Source organism: Rattus norvegicus, chromosome 4 (genome assembly GCF_021556685.1).
Source record: "Rattus norvegicus strain SHRSP/BbbUtx chromosome 4, alternate assembly SHRSP_T2T, whole genome shotgun sequence".
Classification (NCBI taxonomy): Eukaryota; Metazoa; Chordata; class Mammalia; order Rodentia; family Muridae; genus Rattus; species Rattus norvegicus.
Genome location: NC_141537.1, coordinates 82,876,453 through 82,895,052, shown reverse-complemented (window position 1 = coordinate 82,895,052; position 18,600 = coordinate 82,876,453). Strand labels below are relative to the sequence as shown.

At 49.5% G+C, this 18,600-nt stretch overlaps 1 protein-coding gene across 9 annotated transcripts in view; it reads left to right on the top strand.

The window, feature by feature from the left end:
- Positions 1-18,600, top strand: part of Jazf1 (JAZF zinc finger 1) — a 303,410-nt gene that overhangs the window by 280,055 nt on the left and 4,755 nt on the right. For all 9 annotated transcript variants that reach the window (XM_087659248.1, XM_087659243.1, XM_087659247.1 and 6 more), the window contains 1 exon segment: positions 13,582-13,751. In XM_087659248.1, coding sequence (XP_087515374.1) covers positions 13,582-13,751 — 170 coding nt within the window.

Sequence of the window (18,600 nt, the reverse complement as noted above, 5' to 3'; positions counted from 1 at the left end):
CCTGTTTACCCCCTTTAATAGAGACCTAATAATAAACTCTTAGACTTGTTAGACCCTGGGAATTCTGCTGCTTATCCTCGTGTGGTATTGACGTGGCATCGTCTGTCTGCTGGGCTGTTTTTTAAAAACTGAGAAGCCATGGCCTGGGAATGCAGAATTTTGCCATCCAACTTTGAGTGTCTCCACAGTGACCCTGAGAGGATGAAGTGAGGGTAGAAGGGAGAAAAGGCCCAGCCTCCCTCTTCTGAAGAAGAAAGGGTGCTACTGCCCACCCAGGTCTATACTGACCCCCTGTCATCTGCCACATCTAACTCTGCTGTGACCACTGCCAGCCAGCACTGTGTAGTTCCTTTCCCAGAGGCAATAGTTGGGCTTGATGAGCACCATCGCTCCCTGAGATCACAGTGTTTGTCTGGTAGTCTGAGTTAAAGAGCCCTGTTCTGATCCACAGGCCATCTCGCCAGAGCTGATGGTTCTGTGCCATAGCTATCGCAGCATCTCCCAGCTGAGTCACTTGTGGAATCACCTGAGCCCCACGTGAAGGGATAGCGCCTTCCACGTAGCCCATACCTCACCCTTGCTGTAGAGCGCACGCCATGATGGTTTGGATCAGGGGAGATGATGGAGCCGGATGGTTGTGCTGGAGTAAGTCTTTGTATGAGGATTTGACGAGAATGGGCACACAGGGCAGATAGCTCCATAGGTAGCAGGAATGGAGCAAATTCAGGTAAGGGCCTGAAGAAGGGGAATGGGTGTCAATAAGATCAAGTCCTGGGCATAGCAAAGACTGCACAGCAGAACAGCAGCCTGCTCCTGGTAGCCCAAGTCCCAGCCATACCCATGTCCTTGGAGTTGATCAACTGTGTCACCCACTGGGGCTTCCATTGACCCTAGATTTAAAAAAAAAAGCTTAAAAAACAAACAGACAAACAAACAAACAAAAAAAACCAACATCTGCCATCACACTTGACTTAGTTCGAGAAAATATATGGGGCTTCCCAGTGAAAACACTAGCTGTGGGTGCTGAGGGTCTGAGCACTGAGTCACTCAGTAAATCCTTGGGTGTGGAAACCACAGCAAGAGGAGAAGGTGGCAAAGAAAATCGGTGAGCTGCTCATAACATCCTTAGAAGTCTAGTTTTTAGGCCCCAAAGAAACAGACACTAAGCAAAGGCATCTTCCTGAGACCCCACCTTCTGCCTGCCCTGACATCTGCGATGCTTTGCAACTAAGGGCTGCGCATGGGCAGGGCTGCGTGGTCCCTGCCTTTTGTCAGTGGTGTCATGGCGCCTGTATAAGTTACACTTGTCTTTAGAGCACACTTCAGCAGTCTCTCGAGTGGGAAGTTCTTGCCCTTGCATTTCTCCCAGTCACTGTTTCGCAGTTCGTCGTCCCTGTGACATTTGACAGAAACCTGCCTGGTGCAGTGCAATGTATAAAACCACATCACTGGTGCTGTTAGGAAGCCAGGTAGGCTTCCTAACCGTCAGAGGTACTTGAGTGCAGCACGGGCTGGAGCTTCCACATGGGGCAAGGTGTGAAACGAAGCTTTTATGAGAGCACTCTGAGACCGGCGTGAACTTTCAGTGACTCTCACAACATTATTCCCTAGAGAAGCAGCTTACTTTCTGCTGTGGCACTTTTTCATGTCCTGGGCTGTCTGGGGAGAGACCATTACCCCTTTGCAGTAGAAACAGCGCTTGCTTGCTGACAGACTCTAATTATCTCTCCTTCTGGCCACTGCAGTTCTTTCTATCACCTTCTATTCCCGGACCCCATTGTGAGCTTTCTCTCAGTGTAAACTAATACAGGACTAGCTTGGGGGTAACTCCGCCATTTTGTTTCATAATCAGGAAGGACAACCCATACCTCTAACAAGCTTTGGCCAGAGGGTTAGGACTACAAAGACACAACTCCAGCAGTATGCGATGCTCAGACTTACATTCAGAGCGAGCCCTTGGGAAGGGATGGTAGCCCAGGCCTGTAATCCCAGCACTTGAAAGGCAGAGGCAGGAGGATCAGTTCAAGATCATTCTCCACTGCACAGTGAGTTCAGGCCCAGCTTGGGCTACATTTTGCCCTTAAAAAAAAAGTAATCCCTCTGGTTGACTGCAGCTGGCTTCTGTCATTCTATGCTTCACATTGTGATAGTGAACTGTGTCCCCAAGGCCTGCACCCTTCAGCAGAGAGATGACACTGTTTGTTACCTTTCTTACCAGCAGATCTCCAACAGTACGAGTGGATTAATGCAAATATAACCCTAAATCTAATATTTAATTATATATTTATGATAATTTAATATAATCTAACAGAATCTAAATCAGCATTATATTTGTCAAAAGCATTCCAAATTAGCATCTTAATCTCCTCTATTAGAAAAGCAAACCATATCTTAGGCATCTCTATCTATCTAAGGGAGATAATTCTAACCAAATCTGTTCCTCCTCACACACACACACACACACACACACACACACACATGTACACATGCATGTACACACACACATGCTCTGAGATACTAGGTGGTCATTTATGTTGGACAAACACTTTACAACTGAACTCTTTCCCCAGCCTCTGAGGAAACCGTTTCTCCTCAGCTTTGTGGGTCGTTTGTCATTTCTTCCAGCCCAGTGCTTTGTAAATATTGCTGAAAACAGTAATGGTTCACAGCACCGACAGAGTACAGACTGGGTGGCAGACGTGAACTGAACACTTTGGATACACTCCGTCTCCAGGCTTCACAGCAGCCCAGTAAGCTTAGCCCCAGCATTATCTCCACTGTCCAGTGGGGAAAGGGAGGTCTAAAGAGGCTGCCAGATAGTAGCCAAATTTCACCCAGGCTGCTCCGGAGGCCTGGGCCTGGCTCCCATACTTTGGCTAGTTTTAGTTTTTGCAATAGTGCTGACCTGGTTTCATGGAAGAGGGTGTGTGTGTGTCAGTGTGTGTGTGTGTGTGTGTGTGTGTGTGTGTGTGTGTGTGTGTGTGTGTGTATCTGTCTGTCTGTGTGTCTGTGTATGTGTGCCTCTGTATATGTGGATTGTGTGTGTGTGTGTCTGTGTGTGTCAGTGTGTGTGTGTGTGTATCTGTCTGTCTGTGTGTCTGTGTATGTGTGCCTCTGTATATGTGGATTGTGTGTGTGTGTGTGTCTGTGTGTGTCAGTGTGTGTGTGTGTGTATCTGTCTGTCTGTGTGTCTGTGTATGTGTGCCTCTGTATATGTGGATTGTGTGTGTGTGTGTGTGTGTATCTGTCTGTCTGTGTGTCTGTGTATGTGTGCCTCTGTATATGTGGATTGTGTGTGTGTGTCTGTGTGTGTCAGTGTGTGTGTGTGTGTATCTGTCTGTGTGTCTGTGTATGTGTGCCTCTGTATATGTGGATTGTGTGTGTGTGTGTGTGTGTGTGTGTGAGAGAGAGAGAGAGAGAGAGAGAGAGAGAGAGAGAGAGAGGCTGTGTATGTGCCTCTGTGTATGTGGGAAGTGTGTCTGTGTGTGCGCACAAATGCTCTCCCCTTCTGGTACATACCCTGACATATTTCAATCCCTATTATCATCCTTTATTCTGTCATATAAAATGCCAGTGTCTCTTTAACTTTGCATTGTTACCAAATACCTAAATAGAGTCTAATGGCATACCATCCTTCAGTGTTGTCAGGCTCTGCATGGATTTCCTTCTGTCCCCAAGAAGGAGCTGAAGATTAGATCAGGCCAGGAATGAGCTGAAGCCTTCTAGAAGTCATTGTATACACTACATACACACACACACACACACACACACACACACACACACACGAACTTTGAGCATGGAGGGTGTTGGAGGAGTCTGCTGGCACGTTTGTGCTCACCCACACTCTTCTCCCCAGAAGGCCCCAGCTCCTTTGCTGTACCATGCAGCTGCATTTCACTGGGTCTGGCCCAGCATACTGTCCCTATGAGTCACCTCACCCTCCATGGCATAGCCTAGCAAGCCAGCCCTCACTTTCAGGCTATAAGACTGGAAACTGTATTGGAAAGAGAACCCAACAGCTTGGGGACCTAACAAGTAAAGGACCCTAGTTCCCTGAGGAATTTTTTTCTTCCTTTAGTACTGGGGACTGAATTGAGGGCTTTTATGTGTGCAAGGCAGGCACTCTCTCCTCTGAGCCAGCCCTCTCCTCACTTTTTGGTTTATTTTGTTTTTAATCATATGCTGGTGGGGAAGGGTGTCTGCACATGTGTGCAGATGCCCACAGACACCAGAGGCATCAAATACCACTGCAGCCAGGCCTTGAACCTGTGATCTTCCTGCCTCAGTCTCCCGAGTAGCTAGGATTATAGGCCTATGCCATCATGCCTGGCTGTGTGAACATTATGAAGAGAACAGTTCTGTGTGACTTGTGGCCGTTGCTTAAGACCATTCCCAGAGAACAAAGACAGACTGGAGATGAGGTGGAGAGTGTGAAAGTCCCAGAGGCAGCTCTGTGGTGACTGTCAGCGCCATCCACCGTCCACCTTCCCAAAGCAGAAGGACATGATAGCAGCTCTCTGCTCCCCCTCCTTTCTTCTGCTTGCCTTAGCTCATACCGTGGCTTGGTGATATCCTCTGAATAATTAAGGAAGGAGTTCTATGAGCTGAGGTACTGGTGGTCAGAAGCGGCTTCAAGGATTTGAACTTTCATGTAAGAAACTGTATTCTTCGTTAAAACACATAAGCACATGCCTGGAGCAGTTTCCTACATATTTCTGTGCCTTTCTGTCATTCCATGTCATTTTGTAAATGTCAGTCATGCCCTTATGAATTGAGTTCTAGGCCACAGCCTGTCACTTGCAGATACTGCTGGAGCAGCCTTGGCTCAGGGACATTCATTAGGCTCTCTCACATGGCCTTAACAGCAGCAGAAAACCAAGGAAAAAAGTCACAATGGCGCCCCACTGTGGATGAGTGGCTTCTGGTGGCCAGTCCTAGAGAGGCAGGATGGTGTCATCTCTCATGACCTAGCGTTGCTTAAAGGGATATGAAGTTAAAGGGATATGAAGTTTTAGACACGGGATGGGACATCCCATGTGGGAGGGATGAAGGAGACAGTATTTTCCTACCCTCCCTGGACCCTTCCTGTCTCCTGACTCGGGTGAAAGCTAAGAAGCAGCACCAAGCCCTGCCCTGGAGGGGCCGGGCTGCACTCCCGCCAGGACACTGATGGGAACCACACTGCCAGCCCACAGGCCAGCCAGTTTGACTCCTAGGTGAGAGGAAAAGTGGGGAGGCCTGCTGTGAAGTCTTCAGAGAAAGAAAAGGATAACAAGGCACAATAATCAAGGCTTCATGAGAAAAGGCTGGGTTTTTTGGGGGTTTTTTTTGTTTTTTTTTTTTTTCTTCTTCATGCTTCTTTTCCAAGAGCATGGCCACTTGTGCAGAGAGTATCTCACTGTTGCGTTGTGAGACTGCTTCAAGGTCCATTTCCCATTTTTAGATGGGATGTGGATAGCCTTGATCTTCACCTCACAGTAAACCTGGGGCCTTGAACCGTGGTGACAACCATCCTTCCCACTCTGCTACAGAGGGCGTTGATGAAGTTCTTAGCTTCCTCCATTAGCCCTTAGCCCTTAGGACCCTAGCTGGTAGCTGGGTGGCACTGTGGCTGTCTCCCCTTACACACTATGCAGCTGTGGAGTAGATCTTGTGACTTTTAGGAAGCTCTACTACTCAACAATCTTATGAAGTCTTATTTTGTTTCCTTTACCACAAACCATCACCAAGGACTGTGCCAGGGAACTGACATGTGCTTTCAGTTGGCACTGAGCCTGTGAGTCTCCCTGTCTGGCTTCCCTTGCCTTCCTCATTTGGGCCTTGGATTTGTGCTACTTTTCACCCAAGGAACAGCATTGCATGTGGAAAAGCCATGGCCCAGGGTCAGAAGGCCTGACTTTTGCACATTACCTTTGCATCTTATTTATTTACTTATACACAACACATCTGTTGTTTCTTCCTGTGTGCAAGCCCTCTAGGAATTCAGTCATGTAGACCTTTTATTGTAGGGAGAAAAAAAAACAACAGAAAAGATGAAAACACCTGTTAGGAGTCAGACATACTGTAAGGTCACACTAGGATGCATAAGTTGTACCCGCAGGACAGTGGCTTCTGTGGACAGGCCATTAGAGTGGACTTCATGGCAGAGATGATTTTGAGCTAGAATGAGCTTAAAGCTAAGATAGGTAAGCATCTGCCCATGAGAGAAAAGCACTCCCTGAGGGAAGCCAGTTGGCGTTTCATAGACACATGGTAAGTGTCATCACTGTAACTCCAATGAACAGTGGCTTGGTAGACTAGGAGAAGTTTAAGTGGCTATAGTAGAGGAGATAGAACATTGTTTAAATCACAAAGCACTGACTAATGTGAGCACTCAGCCAGGAATGTTTGAAATGGACTCATGCCATCCTATGGGCAGCGCAGCCAGAGAGACTCCTCGTTGCTCATGGAGAACCTTTTGACATCCCTGGCACCTATGGAGATCTTGTTCCCTCACACTGAAGCGAAAGTCACCCAAAGTAGTTAGAAAGAAGTCCCAGAGCTCCAAGGAGTCTCCACTCTCCACAGCAGTTTGTTTATGCAGTGCTTCTGAAGTAATGGGGAAGTTCCTGCACAGGCCGAGTGAGCTGGAACTGAGGCTGCGGGGAGTAGGAAGCAGTGAAGCTCGAAATCAAACTGACTCAGTGATCCAAAGAACACGGGCTGGAGCAGTGAGCTCATCATATATGTGGTATCTTAGAGATGGGATGTCTAACATTCAGAGACTCTGGTGAGAGATACGCAAATACAACACCATGAATACACCAGAACCACTGGCATCTGTGTGGCTGGCACAGGCAGCATGTGAACTGTATCTCAGTAAAGCTCTTAGATCTTTGCCACTGACACTTCCGAATGCAGGAGTTTAAGTAAAAATGACCCTGCAACAACAGGTGGCAGCTTCTCACAGCCCTCAACAGCTGATACAGGAGGTGAATTCTCAGGGTTGCGGAAACCAGGCACCAAGCAGGGCCTAGGGTCTGGTTCTGGTTCTCAGGACACAGCTAAGTGCAGAGCCAGCCCACGTGACAAGAGTCAAGCTCCTGCCAGCTGGCAGGTGGCGTCACATCACTGGGATGAACAGGGTGCCACCTGGGTTCAGGACAGGTCATCCTGGACAGCTGCACTGACACCACCTCACCCTAGTGTATGGGTAGGCGTGGGCATGGGGTCCAGCACAATGGCGTCAAAGACAACAGCAACACAGACTTGTCAGCTCCTGAGGGAGATGAGACCAGTACATGACAAAGACCCCAAAGGAGTGAGACACCACAACCAACACAGCTCTTACAACAGAAACCACTGCACTGGGGCTCACTACACTTTCATGGTGTTAGTCCATGGTCATTAGTGGGAAGTAGACAGGCAAGATCTAGCAGTCAACTGAGAGCTTTACATCCTGACTGGCTGGCAGCAGGTAGGGACAGACAGGCAGACAGACAGACAGGGAGGCAGGCAGGCAGGCAGACAGGTGGATAGATAGACACTGACTGACTCTGGGCCTGGTGTAGGTTTTAAAACCTGAAAACTCACTTCTAGTGACACACCTTCTCAACCACGCTACTCGACCAAGGCCATGTCTCCTAACCCTCCCCAGAAGTGTCACCAATGGATGACTGCGCATTCTAATATAAGGGCCTATGGGGACCATTCTCATTCCAATGATCAAATTCTACTCCCTAGCCCCCGTAGCCATATCACAATGCAAAATGCATTCAGCCCAACTCAAAAGGCCCTCATAGTCTTCCACAAAATATACAATACCATTCCAAAAGGGAATAAATGGGGCATTGTGAGAAAATACTGGACCGAAGCAAAACCAGCAGAGCAAACTTCAGGTCCTTCTCTATTTCTGATGCAAAAGACATGAATGGCTTTTCCTTTCCAGCGTTGCTGAGTATAGCACAGTGCTCTCCCTCGGGCTGATTCTATTCCTAGTCTGCCACTGTACTGGGCAGATCCCATGACTCTGGCATCGCCAACATATTACTGTCTCCTTTACAAACCTGGATTTACCTTCACAGCTTCAGCTCAGTGGTAGAGCACTTGCCGAGCAAGCACAAGGCCCTGGGTTCGGTCCCCAGCTCCGAAAAAAAAAGGAAAAAAAAAAAAAAAACATCATGGTCAGGCTTAGCTCAGCCCCTGCTACAATGATCTGCTGTGTTACTATTCTTATAAAGAGACACATGACCAAGGCAACTCTTGTAAAAGAAAGCATTCAATTGGTAGATTCCTTGTAGTTTTGGGGGTTTAGTCTATAACAACTATGGTGGGATTCAAATATACATGGCACTGGAGCAGTAGCTGAGAGTTTAACATCCTGGTCTGCAGGCAGCAGAGAGAGAAACTGGGCCTATAGTGGGCTTTGAAACCTCAAACCCACTCCCAGTGACATCCCTCCTTCACCAAGGTCACACCTATTCCAGCAAGGCCATGCCTACTTCTACAAGAATCAGATTTTAAAAGCAAAACTAAGGGCTGGACCAGTGAGATGGCTCGGCTAGTAAGAGTGCTGGCTGTACAGGCCTGGCCACTCAGGGTCAATCCCCAGAACCCACAGAAACAAGAAAGCTGAGTGTGGCCGTGCACAGCTGTAGCTCCAGCAAGGTCTGAGTCAGACAGGGTTGCCTAGACGCTCCCAGTGGGGAGTGTCAGAAACCAGGGAGACTGTCTCGACAAGGTGAACATAGCAAACCAGCTTCCACGAGTTGTCCCTGATCTCCACACATGCTGCTATACACATGGCATGTACACCCTACTGTTACACACACCCAAATAGTCAACCCAGAAGTGACAGCCACACAGAGTAGCCTTGAGCTCATACCCAGGGTCACAGCAAGCAATGGAGAATTGGTTTAAACAACAGAGAACAGTGAGAAGAGCATTTGTTCTCCAAGCACAGAGGCCAGAGTTCAAGACCCCAGCACCCACATAGAAAGGTAGGCATGGTTGTTCATGCCCGTAACCTCAGCTCTGGGAACAGTGGGCAGTAGATCCTGATAGCTTTATGGCCAGCCAGCGTAGCCAATTCTTCCGGTTCAGTGAGGAACCCTGTCATAAAGGAGTATGGTAGAGAGCAATAGAGGACATCCAGTGTCTGACACACACACAACACACACACACACACACACACACACACACACACACACACACGGGCATGAACAACACATACAATTGGAGGTTGAAAATTTGAATAGGGAGTTTCCAGAAAGATAGAAGACAGAGAACCTTGAGAAAGGGGGTTACATGGTGGGAGACACACAGGGACGTCCAGGTCAAGGTGAGGCCAAACCCCAGGGTAGAAGCCACCAAGGCCCGGCCTGGTGGCTTAGGTCAAGATTAGAACCAGAGTGGTGGTGACTTATGATGAACAGCAACAAAGCCAGGAGAGGGAAGGTAAGGTGGGAGCCAGGGATGAGTTTAAAGAGAGGAGGCTTCCCATTCTGTTGGAGACCGATGGCATTGAATCTGTGAAAGCAGCGTTTGGATAGTGTGAGACACGGGCCCTGGAGTCAGACTGTAGGTACTTCCCCAGGTCTTCACAGAGGTGCAGTCACTCTGCCTCACAGCGTGAAGTCCTATGAAGAGAGTTTAACCAGATGTGGTTGTCCACACCTGTGATCTCGGCACTCTGGAGGCTGAGGCAGGAGGATCACATGTTGCAGGCAAAGCTGAGCTACATAGTAAGAACCTGTCTCAAAAATAAATTAAATAGAAATGATTGTTTATGAAATAAACAAACCTTGATAGACATACTCTCGAGTCCAAACCAGGAAGCAAAGCGAGGTCGCCTTCATTCTTTTCCAGCTGCCCTGACCAACTGAGCCACTGTGTCTTGCTGGCCTGTCCGCCTGCCTGCTTCTCTCCTAGCTTCTCCCTCTAAAGTCATTTTATATAGCTTATTTTAGATATATTTATTTGGCATAGTCTCAGACTAGCCCTGGAACTTAGCCCCCTCCTCCTCAGCCTCCTGTACCAAGACTTCAGGAGTTCTGGTGTGTACATCAGCCAGCCTCCTCCTCCACTTCCATGGAGCAGGGTCGGTCTGACAGCCCAGGACAGCCAGCACAGCTAAGCACAGCACCTCGCTGTCACACCCAGGTTTGTTTCATAGGCACTGTGATCGGTTTTCGACTTACCTGTCTTAAAAATATTTCCTTTGTTGCTTTAAACCAAATGTTTATTTTTCAATTTTTGTTGCACATGTACAGGTGTTTGCCCGCACCTCTTGCGTGCAGCGCCTGTGGAGGCCGGGAGCGGGCACCAGAGCCCTGAAACTTGCCATGTAGATGCTGGAAATTGAACCCAGATTCTCTAGAAGAGCCAGCCGGTGCTCTTAACCACTGAGCCGTCTCTCCAGCCCTTTAAAATGTTAAAGCTCACCACTAAGAGTAAAGCTGAGAGAATTTTGTTGAAAGTTGTAGAATTTGGCTGTAATTAGCACTTACAGATGAGTATTTTATTTTAGAAATGCACTCTGGCTTAGTTATTTGACAGTTTTTAATATTTGTTAAGTAGATCTACAGGTAGAAACATTTAACAGTAAGCAAATACAAGTAGTTCTTAGAGGTTTCTCGGTATGGTAGCATGTGCCTCTAATCCTAGTGTGGAGAGTTCAAAGCCAGCCTGCTCTGCATAATGAGCTCCAGGCTAGCGAGGACTACATAGTGAAGCTCTGTCACAAAGACAACCCATCCAGATGGCGACATCCTGCCCTTGCAAAGGACCCAGGTTCAGGTCCAAGAACCCACAGCAGCTGGTTCACAACTACCTGTTACTCCTGTCTCACACCCCTCTTGGCCTCTGAGGGCATCACACGCTGGTGCTTGCACCCACATAAAAACGCACATATACACAAAAATAAAAGTAAGTCTTTACATTTGCCCACCAAATGAGCAAACACGAAGAACAGAGCTTGCCTGGATATGGCAGAGCAAGTCTCCAATAGCAGCACTCAGGGCATGAAGGCGTGAGTTCAAACCCAGCCTGGGTTACCTAGCAAGAGCTTTTAGGTTTCTGGGTTGTTTGTTTGTTTGTCTGTTGAAGCTGGGGCTGGGGGATGGTGCAGTGGCTAAGGGTGTATACTGCCCACACAGACGACCTGAGCTCTCCTCCCGGCACCCACACTGGAAAGCTTACAACTGCCTCTAACTCAGGGGATCTGCCATCCTCCTCTTGGCCTCTGCGGATACCCACTCATATGCACATACAAACACACAGACATTCACATATACATATGATTAAAAAATAAAATAAATCCTTAAAAACAAGAGGACTTGCTGCGTAGTGGGCCCCAGAGTTCAGATCCCAGTGCAAGACAAGCCAGCCATGTCCACCATTACGGAGATGATATGTCTGCCCGAACCAGTACCACTGCTGCTCAAAGATCAATACTAATATTGATATACAATATTAATATTATGACCTGAGCAATAAAGACATGGCACGTGGGTGTTCTGGAAAGGCTGGCTTGTTCATTCAGACGCCACAAGTGCGTTTGGAACTACAAAGGAGGATCAGGGCTTTCTATAGCAGCAAATGGCTGTGCAGGGAGGTGAGAGAGGAGAGTGGAGGAGGAAGGACGAGGTTGGAGATGACGCTGTGGCCCATGGGAACAAGTGGCAGAGACAGCAGGGCTTGGTAATGGCGACATGAGGTCTGCGACATGGCGGCTGTGAGCAGGTGCGTGAGGTTAGGGGAACGAACGCCTTGATACTTTTCTCATGTGAGCCACAAAACTGATTTCTTTTCAAACCGTTGATGACCACCTGTAGGCGTTTCCAGGCTGTCCTGTGGGGTGTGACAGAGATTCCAGGCTGTCCCTCAGAGTGTGACAGTTTTTCCTTCTAGCTCCACTTATTTCCCAAACTGGAAATGCCACATGAGCAACCGCGGTCCAACCCTTCTGTTCCCATGGCCTGCCCTGGGCCTCTGTGGCAGGGGCATAAAGGTGGAACTCCATCCCCGGAAAGATGAGGGCTGCTGGTTTCCCATGTAGCACATCTGGTTAAACCACATCTTGTGGAAATATTAATGACCATCAGTGTTCACATTGCTGAAGTCTTGTCTAAGACACGCAAAGAAATGCCGCTTGCCTGGGATCACAGAGCTTGTCAAGGGCAGCATGTGGACTGGCCTGTGCCCCAGCCTGGACCCACCTGCACTGGGGACACTGCCGAGCCAGTGCTGACAGGGCCTGGCTTCTGTGGACTCCTTCCTGCCTTTTCCTTTTTTATGATGATGATATGGATGGTGGGGGCCATCTTCATGCAAGCACATAACAGAGTTCGAGCACATAACCCTTACTCCTCCCCCCTTCCCCTCTCTTAGTTCCTGAACTGCCTTTGTTTATTTGTTGGTATTTGTAAACACGCAGCCCTGTCCTTCCTGGACCTTTTCAACTTTCAGCCTCAGATGGTGGTGGTGTTGGCTGCTGGCTCAACTGCTCTTCCAACAGTCTTATTAATGCCTATGAAAACGAAACCCAATAGAAGTGCCAGTATTTGGTGTGGAAATCGATGTTACAGAGAGAGCTCGTGAAGCACCGAGGCCCCTGGTGCAGTTTACCCTCACACCTGGGGGATGAATTTCACAACTGTAATTGCTACCATATAATTCTTATTAATGTTGTGCTGTAATTCCTATTTATTCCATGGGGCTTGTAAATGCATTAGGACTTGTCAACATATTATTTTACACTGTTTATGATCGGTAGAATTATGTCCTTCAGGGTCGTATTGTGCAAAAGTGCAAAATAAATGGCTTTGGGCCTCCCTCATTAAAGAGAGTAAAATAGGAGCACTGTTGATGTGGCTCTCCATCCCCGCTGTCCTGAGCCAGGAAAGCCGAGTCTTAATTCTGGGCAGAGCCCCTTCATCTTTAGGGATATAAGGGATTCATCTTCCATTCTGAGTAGCCATTCAACAAGTCAGGCCTGCTGGGAAGTGTGTGGCTAGAAGGCAGATGAGATAAATGGGTGAGAAAGGAGTGTTTTCTCTCTGGGAAGCCAGACCTGCACCTCAGCGCTCTTGACGGTTGGAGCCTGCCTCCGGCTCACAGTAGCCTCTGTAAGGGATCCGGCATGCATCCCCGTAAGGCGGACACCTAAAAACCCGTCTGAAGCACAGTTCCCTCCCAGAGCTGTTTGTGTTTTCTAGACTAGGAGAGCAGAAAACTAAGGGACAGAGTTCTCGCCAGTGTGTCCAGTCTAGCTTGTACGTGTATTGAGGGGGTCTGTCATTATTGTCTATTTGTGCTTGGGCCCCAGAGCCGGCCTGGTCCCTTTACAGCCGTGGGCAGTCCTATCTATAATCTCATCACACAATGAAGTCCTTGTTCTACCAGGTCCTAGCTGTGGATTGCTGGGAAGCTTTTAACCTGGTCTTTTCTCCCTGGGAGTAACAGCAACCCATCTGGGTCTAGAATGCCCTCTCCTTGTGCACCTATGACTCCCACTATTGCTAGGCCTCCTGTCCTTCAGCTGGCCTGTCAGGAGGTGGCAGCTTCTGACGGCCTTGCACGTCTGTCTCCTCTGCTCCACAGGCAGCGAGTATGACGAGGAAGAGGTGGACTATGAGGAGTCAGACAGCGACGAGTCCTGGACCACAGAGAGTGCCATCAGCTCTGAAGCAATCCTCAGCTCTATGTGCATGAATGGAGGGGAAGAGAAGCCTTTTGCCTGTCCAGTTCCTGGGTGTAAAAAGAGATACAAGGTAAAGGAAAGTCTCTTCTCTCAGTGTAACTGCTTGGCCAAGAAGGGCTATAAAATAGCTGTCCTTCACAGTTCTGAAGAGTGCCTGCCTGTGACCAGGGACAGACACCTCATAGCCCATGCTCATGAGTGCAAGGGCCTCATGAACAAGTGCCCTCTGGTGAGCACTGGCTGGGGTTCTGGATAATTGGCAGACTCTCTCCTTCTCTGACCTGGGTGGGAAATTAAAGTCAAAGCACTCTTTTGTCAGAGGCCTCTGGATTTGATGCCTGTCAGAATGTTCAGTGCAGGGGCTGGAGTATCCAGGGTAGAGATGGGGATTAGCAGGCAGGAGGGACTCCATTCCACCCAACACCACAGAAACAGAACAAGGACTATGTCAGCCCACTTATTTGCAAAACACTCTTTTCAGTGGCTAGATTTCCAGGTGGCTGGGCCTGTAAAAGCCTCAGCCAGTTTACAGAGCCTTCTGGAAAACAGGGTTGGGCGTTTACCTTCCAGCTGGGCAGTTCTTGCCCCCTCCTGCCTCCCCATAAAAGACCAGGAGAAGAAAATGCTTTGATTTTCACTCCAGCATCTCCTCGCCCACCTGCTGTGTCTAACAGTCCTAACACTAGGTGACTTGGGTAGCTGCTGGTACTAACTTGTCTACTGAGAAAACTACTAAGAACAGAACAGTAAAAGAAAGCATCAAGGAGAATTGTGTGCAGGAAGTCCCCACAGGTGTTAGCAGCTCTTTAAAATCAACTGTGGTATAAACAAGAAACCCCCAAAAATGCCTGGTAGACAGCACACCAGCTTACCCTGTCTGTGCCGACTGACTATTTTTAAAGGCTTGAAAACTGGTAGCATGCGTACATCTCACACTGCTCCTTAACTATGTGACTCTGAACAACTGTTAGTATTTTAATCTCACTATTAGAAAAGCAGAAACCCCCAACAGCCATCACAAAGGTGAGGGAGCCACTCTGCTGCTCCAGGACTGGTAGACCAGATGGCCTACAAGCAAAGCTAGGACAGAGACCTATCAATTTTAGAAGGGCTGCTCAGTCCAGGTCATCACACATCACAGAACACACATGCACAGTTTCCATAGCCAAGCTTAGAGGCACAGAGAAGAGGGGCCTCAGAGAGTAACAGCATAATATGCCAAAGGACAAAGATAGGCAAGAGCGAGCGGCCCAAGGGCAGCTCTCCCTGCAGGAAGGCTCTTCTGTCTCAGATTGACAGTGACAGCTGGGCAGGGAATGTCATCGTTGTCCTGCCCATGCTAGACCCGTTCTCTCCTCATCAGCTCTCTTTGAACCATGGCCGTGTCTCCAGTGCCTGAGCAGTGTAAGCAGAGCCTTGCACACCAGCAGTGCTAAGGACGGGTCTAAGGAATAATCACATCAAGGGGACCTCAGGAGGAGGAGGAGGAGGAGGAAGGGTGGGGCATTCTTTATTCTTTTTAGGTCTCTAGCAGTTTCCTCTCATTATCTATGCCTGAGTTCACGTGGCACACAAGTGTTCTCTCCTTTTAAGGCCAAGAGCAAACTTACTGACTCTGTGCTGCAGGAGCTTGGGGCACATCGGGGATGACAGAGGCAGGTCGGAGGCTCTCGTGGCCGTGAGGGAAGTGTTTCCCTCGCTGACTCAAATGCCAACTGAAGAGGCAGCACAGAAGACACCCAGCCACTCCTCCCAGGAAGGTGCTGAGCTTGCCCATGGTTGTAGAGCAGCAGAGCTGTCTTGAGAGAATTCACTCACCCTCACTGTGTGCCTAGACACTGGTACTGGCAAGAGGCAGTAACCAGCTGGTGTCTCTGGAATCAGGCAGAATCCAGAGGGGCAGCCAGATTGTTTATTCCCAAGAACAGTCAGCTTTAATTTTATGCTTCACTCAGCAGGGGTCTCTGATGAGTTACTCTCATTGGCCACTCACTCAGGAATAGCACGCGTCACTCACTCCTTCGAGGTCCCTAGGCTTCACAGTAAGAGTGAGAAGTGAGAAGGGACCCAACAGGAGGGCATAGTGCCCGCATTTCCTTTGCTAGGATGTCCCCTTCAGAACTCTGCAGAGGAAGAAAAATACCTGCCCTGCCAATAACTGATAAAAGATAGGCTAAAAAACCCACAGAGTTTATTAACATGGATGTCTCATGTATGTGCACAGAGGAAACAAGGGAGGGGTGAGTGAGCAGTTTTCAGAGATGGTTTTGAGTCCCAGCTTGTGGCACCTTCCTACAAAGAACTGAGTTTAGAGACTTGACGGCAAAGCCAACACATACAGTACACAATGGCCAGCACACGCACAGGGCACAGGGAGACCAATGGCAGGGCACAGGGAGACCAGTGGCCAGCACACGCACAGGGCGTGGGAAGTGAATGGCCAGCACACGCACAGGGCGTGGGAAGTGAATGGCCAGCACACGCACAGGGCGTGGGAAGCGAATGGCCAGCACACGCACAGGGCGTGGGAAGCGAATGGCCAGCACACGCACAGGGCATGGGAAGTGAATGGCCAATAAAGCATTGCTGGCAGACTCTGGTTCCATGTCCAGGCCACCAAGTGTGTGACTTCAGTGATTGCCCTTTATTCTCCCCAGAAGAGGAAGCCGACAGATAGGGAGAGCAGAGAGCTTGTCTGCCCAACAGTCTTGGCAGAGCTGTGCTCAGGTCGCCATGATCTGGGCCCCATCCGTTCCTGTCTCCTTCAGCGCCTCCTGCTGTACCTCTGCCTGCCAGGCTCCCAGTGCCCACTCTACACTGGGCTGTCACCTGACCCAGTTCTCTGGGGGTGCTGGCTGCTCTGATAGCCCACGGTGCCCGCCTAGGCACCCAGCACAGTCCCCTGATGTGGTGAATAACCTCAGAGCCGAGTAAAGACAGTGCCTGGAGAAGGGGTGCCTGGCTCTCCGCACCCGACACCCTGGCACGGCACAGCACGGTCTTGGTAGAAGTGGAGGAGGTGGAGGAGGAGGAGGTGGAGGAGGAGGAGGAGGTGGGGGGGTGGTGATGGTGGAGGTTGTGGTGGTGGAGGTGGAGGTTTTCATCCAAATCCCTCCTTGCTTCCTGCCAAACACTGACACCTCCCCTCTCCTCCCCTCTCCTCCCCTCCCCTCCCCTCCCCTCTGTGCAGCTCTTCTGCTTTGGAGTCAAAGAGCAGAGCCCCACACCCTACCCCACCTCACTGCAGCCTCTCTCTTGGAAAAAGTGTAAAAACGAGTCCAAGTGCTCAGTTTTCCCCTTTGGTGAGTTGCACCTCTCGTGGTGAGGGTTAAGTTTTGTGACTTAAGAAACGTGAAACAGAGCATGTCCCCTCACAGGTGTCCCTGTGGAGACTACAGCAGACAGACAGACCAGCGTGGGCAGTGAATCCACTCCAGAGCTTGGGGTATTCCCATAAGGGATTCCTTCCCATCCCTCAGAAGCCCTGCTGGGGTGAGAGTGACAGGAGCTTGGATCTCCTGGATCTAGAGCTGGGCTGGAGATGGCACAGCCATTAAGAGAACTTTCTGCTCCTCCAGTGGACCTGAGTGTGGGCCCCGTACTCATGTCAGGCGGCTCACAAGGGCCTAGAACTAACTCCACGTGGCCCGTGAGAGCACATCACACAGGTGCCCGAGAGGCAGACAAGGGGAAATTGTGAGACTCATTGGTTGTCACCCCAGCCCCAGGTTGAGTCTCTGCCTTAAGGCAGTCAGGCCAAGAATAAAAAAAAGAGTAGCTACAGACCTGCTCTGGCCTCCGTATACCCAGCACACACACACACACACACACACACACATATACACACACACACACACACACACACACACACACCCCTCATAAACTGATCAGTCCACTGTGGTTAAGTCTTCCCCACTGCTGCCTGGGAGCTGCTGCCCTGGCTTCTCTGGACGCTCTGAGAATGCTTCCAAATGTGCAACTGACTTCGTTCTTCCCGGACTAAAGCTATCTAAGGGAGTTGTGTTTTCAGAAACAGCCAGGAAAGGCCACAGAACTTGCTGGATCCATGCCCCACTCCTGGTAAACTGCGTCTGGGTTCCTGTGGGTCTGGTTTTAAATGCCCGGCTTCCAATCTTCCCTGGCCTAACTAGGCTGCAGTTGCTCTGCCCTTTTGCTTCTGTTTGGACCCAGTTCGTCGGTTAGTTTTATGACTGAACTTGACACAAGCAGAGTCATCAGAGAGGAGGGAACCTCAGTTGAGAACACACCTTGATCCGGGGAAGGCAAGCCTGTGGGAATTTTTAAATTAGCAATCGATGAAGGGAGGGGATAGCACCATTGCGGCTGGTGCTGGCCCTTGACTGGTGCTCCAAGGTTGTATGTAAAAGCAGGCTGAGCAAGCCATGGGAGCATCCTAAGCAGCGCCCCTCCATGACCTCCGCATCAGCCCCTGCCTCCAGGTTCCTGCCCTGTGTGAGTTCTGCCCTCCCAGCTTTTGCTGATGGACTGTTCTATGGAGCCCTCCCCAGATGGTTTCATGGTGTTTTACCATGATAGTAACCATCACTAAGACACCACCTTCCAACAAGACCGTGGGAGCAGGACAGGAACCGTCCGTTAAAAGCCCTCACCTCAGACTCACTCAGCATAAGGAGGGCACAGCAGGTAAACGAGATGCACTCAGCATCCATAACCCAGAGAACAACTTTCTCCACATCAGATTCAGGAGTTGAATTTTCCACGCTTTGGGGGAGTTCTAGGGAGTAAATCTGGACAGGCAAGTACTCCATCACTGACCTACAAACTGGGAGGTTTTTTCTTCTAAATTGTCATTCTCCCCCTTCCTCTCTCCCTCCCTCCCCAAACATGGTACCCACATCTTGTCTTAGTTAGGGTTACTATTGCTGTGATGTAACACC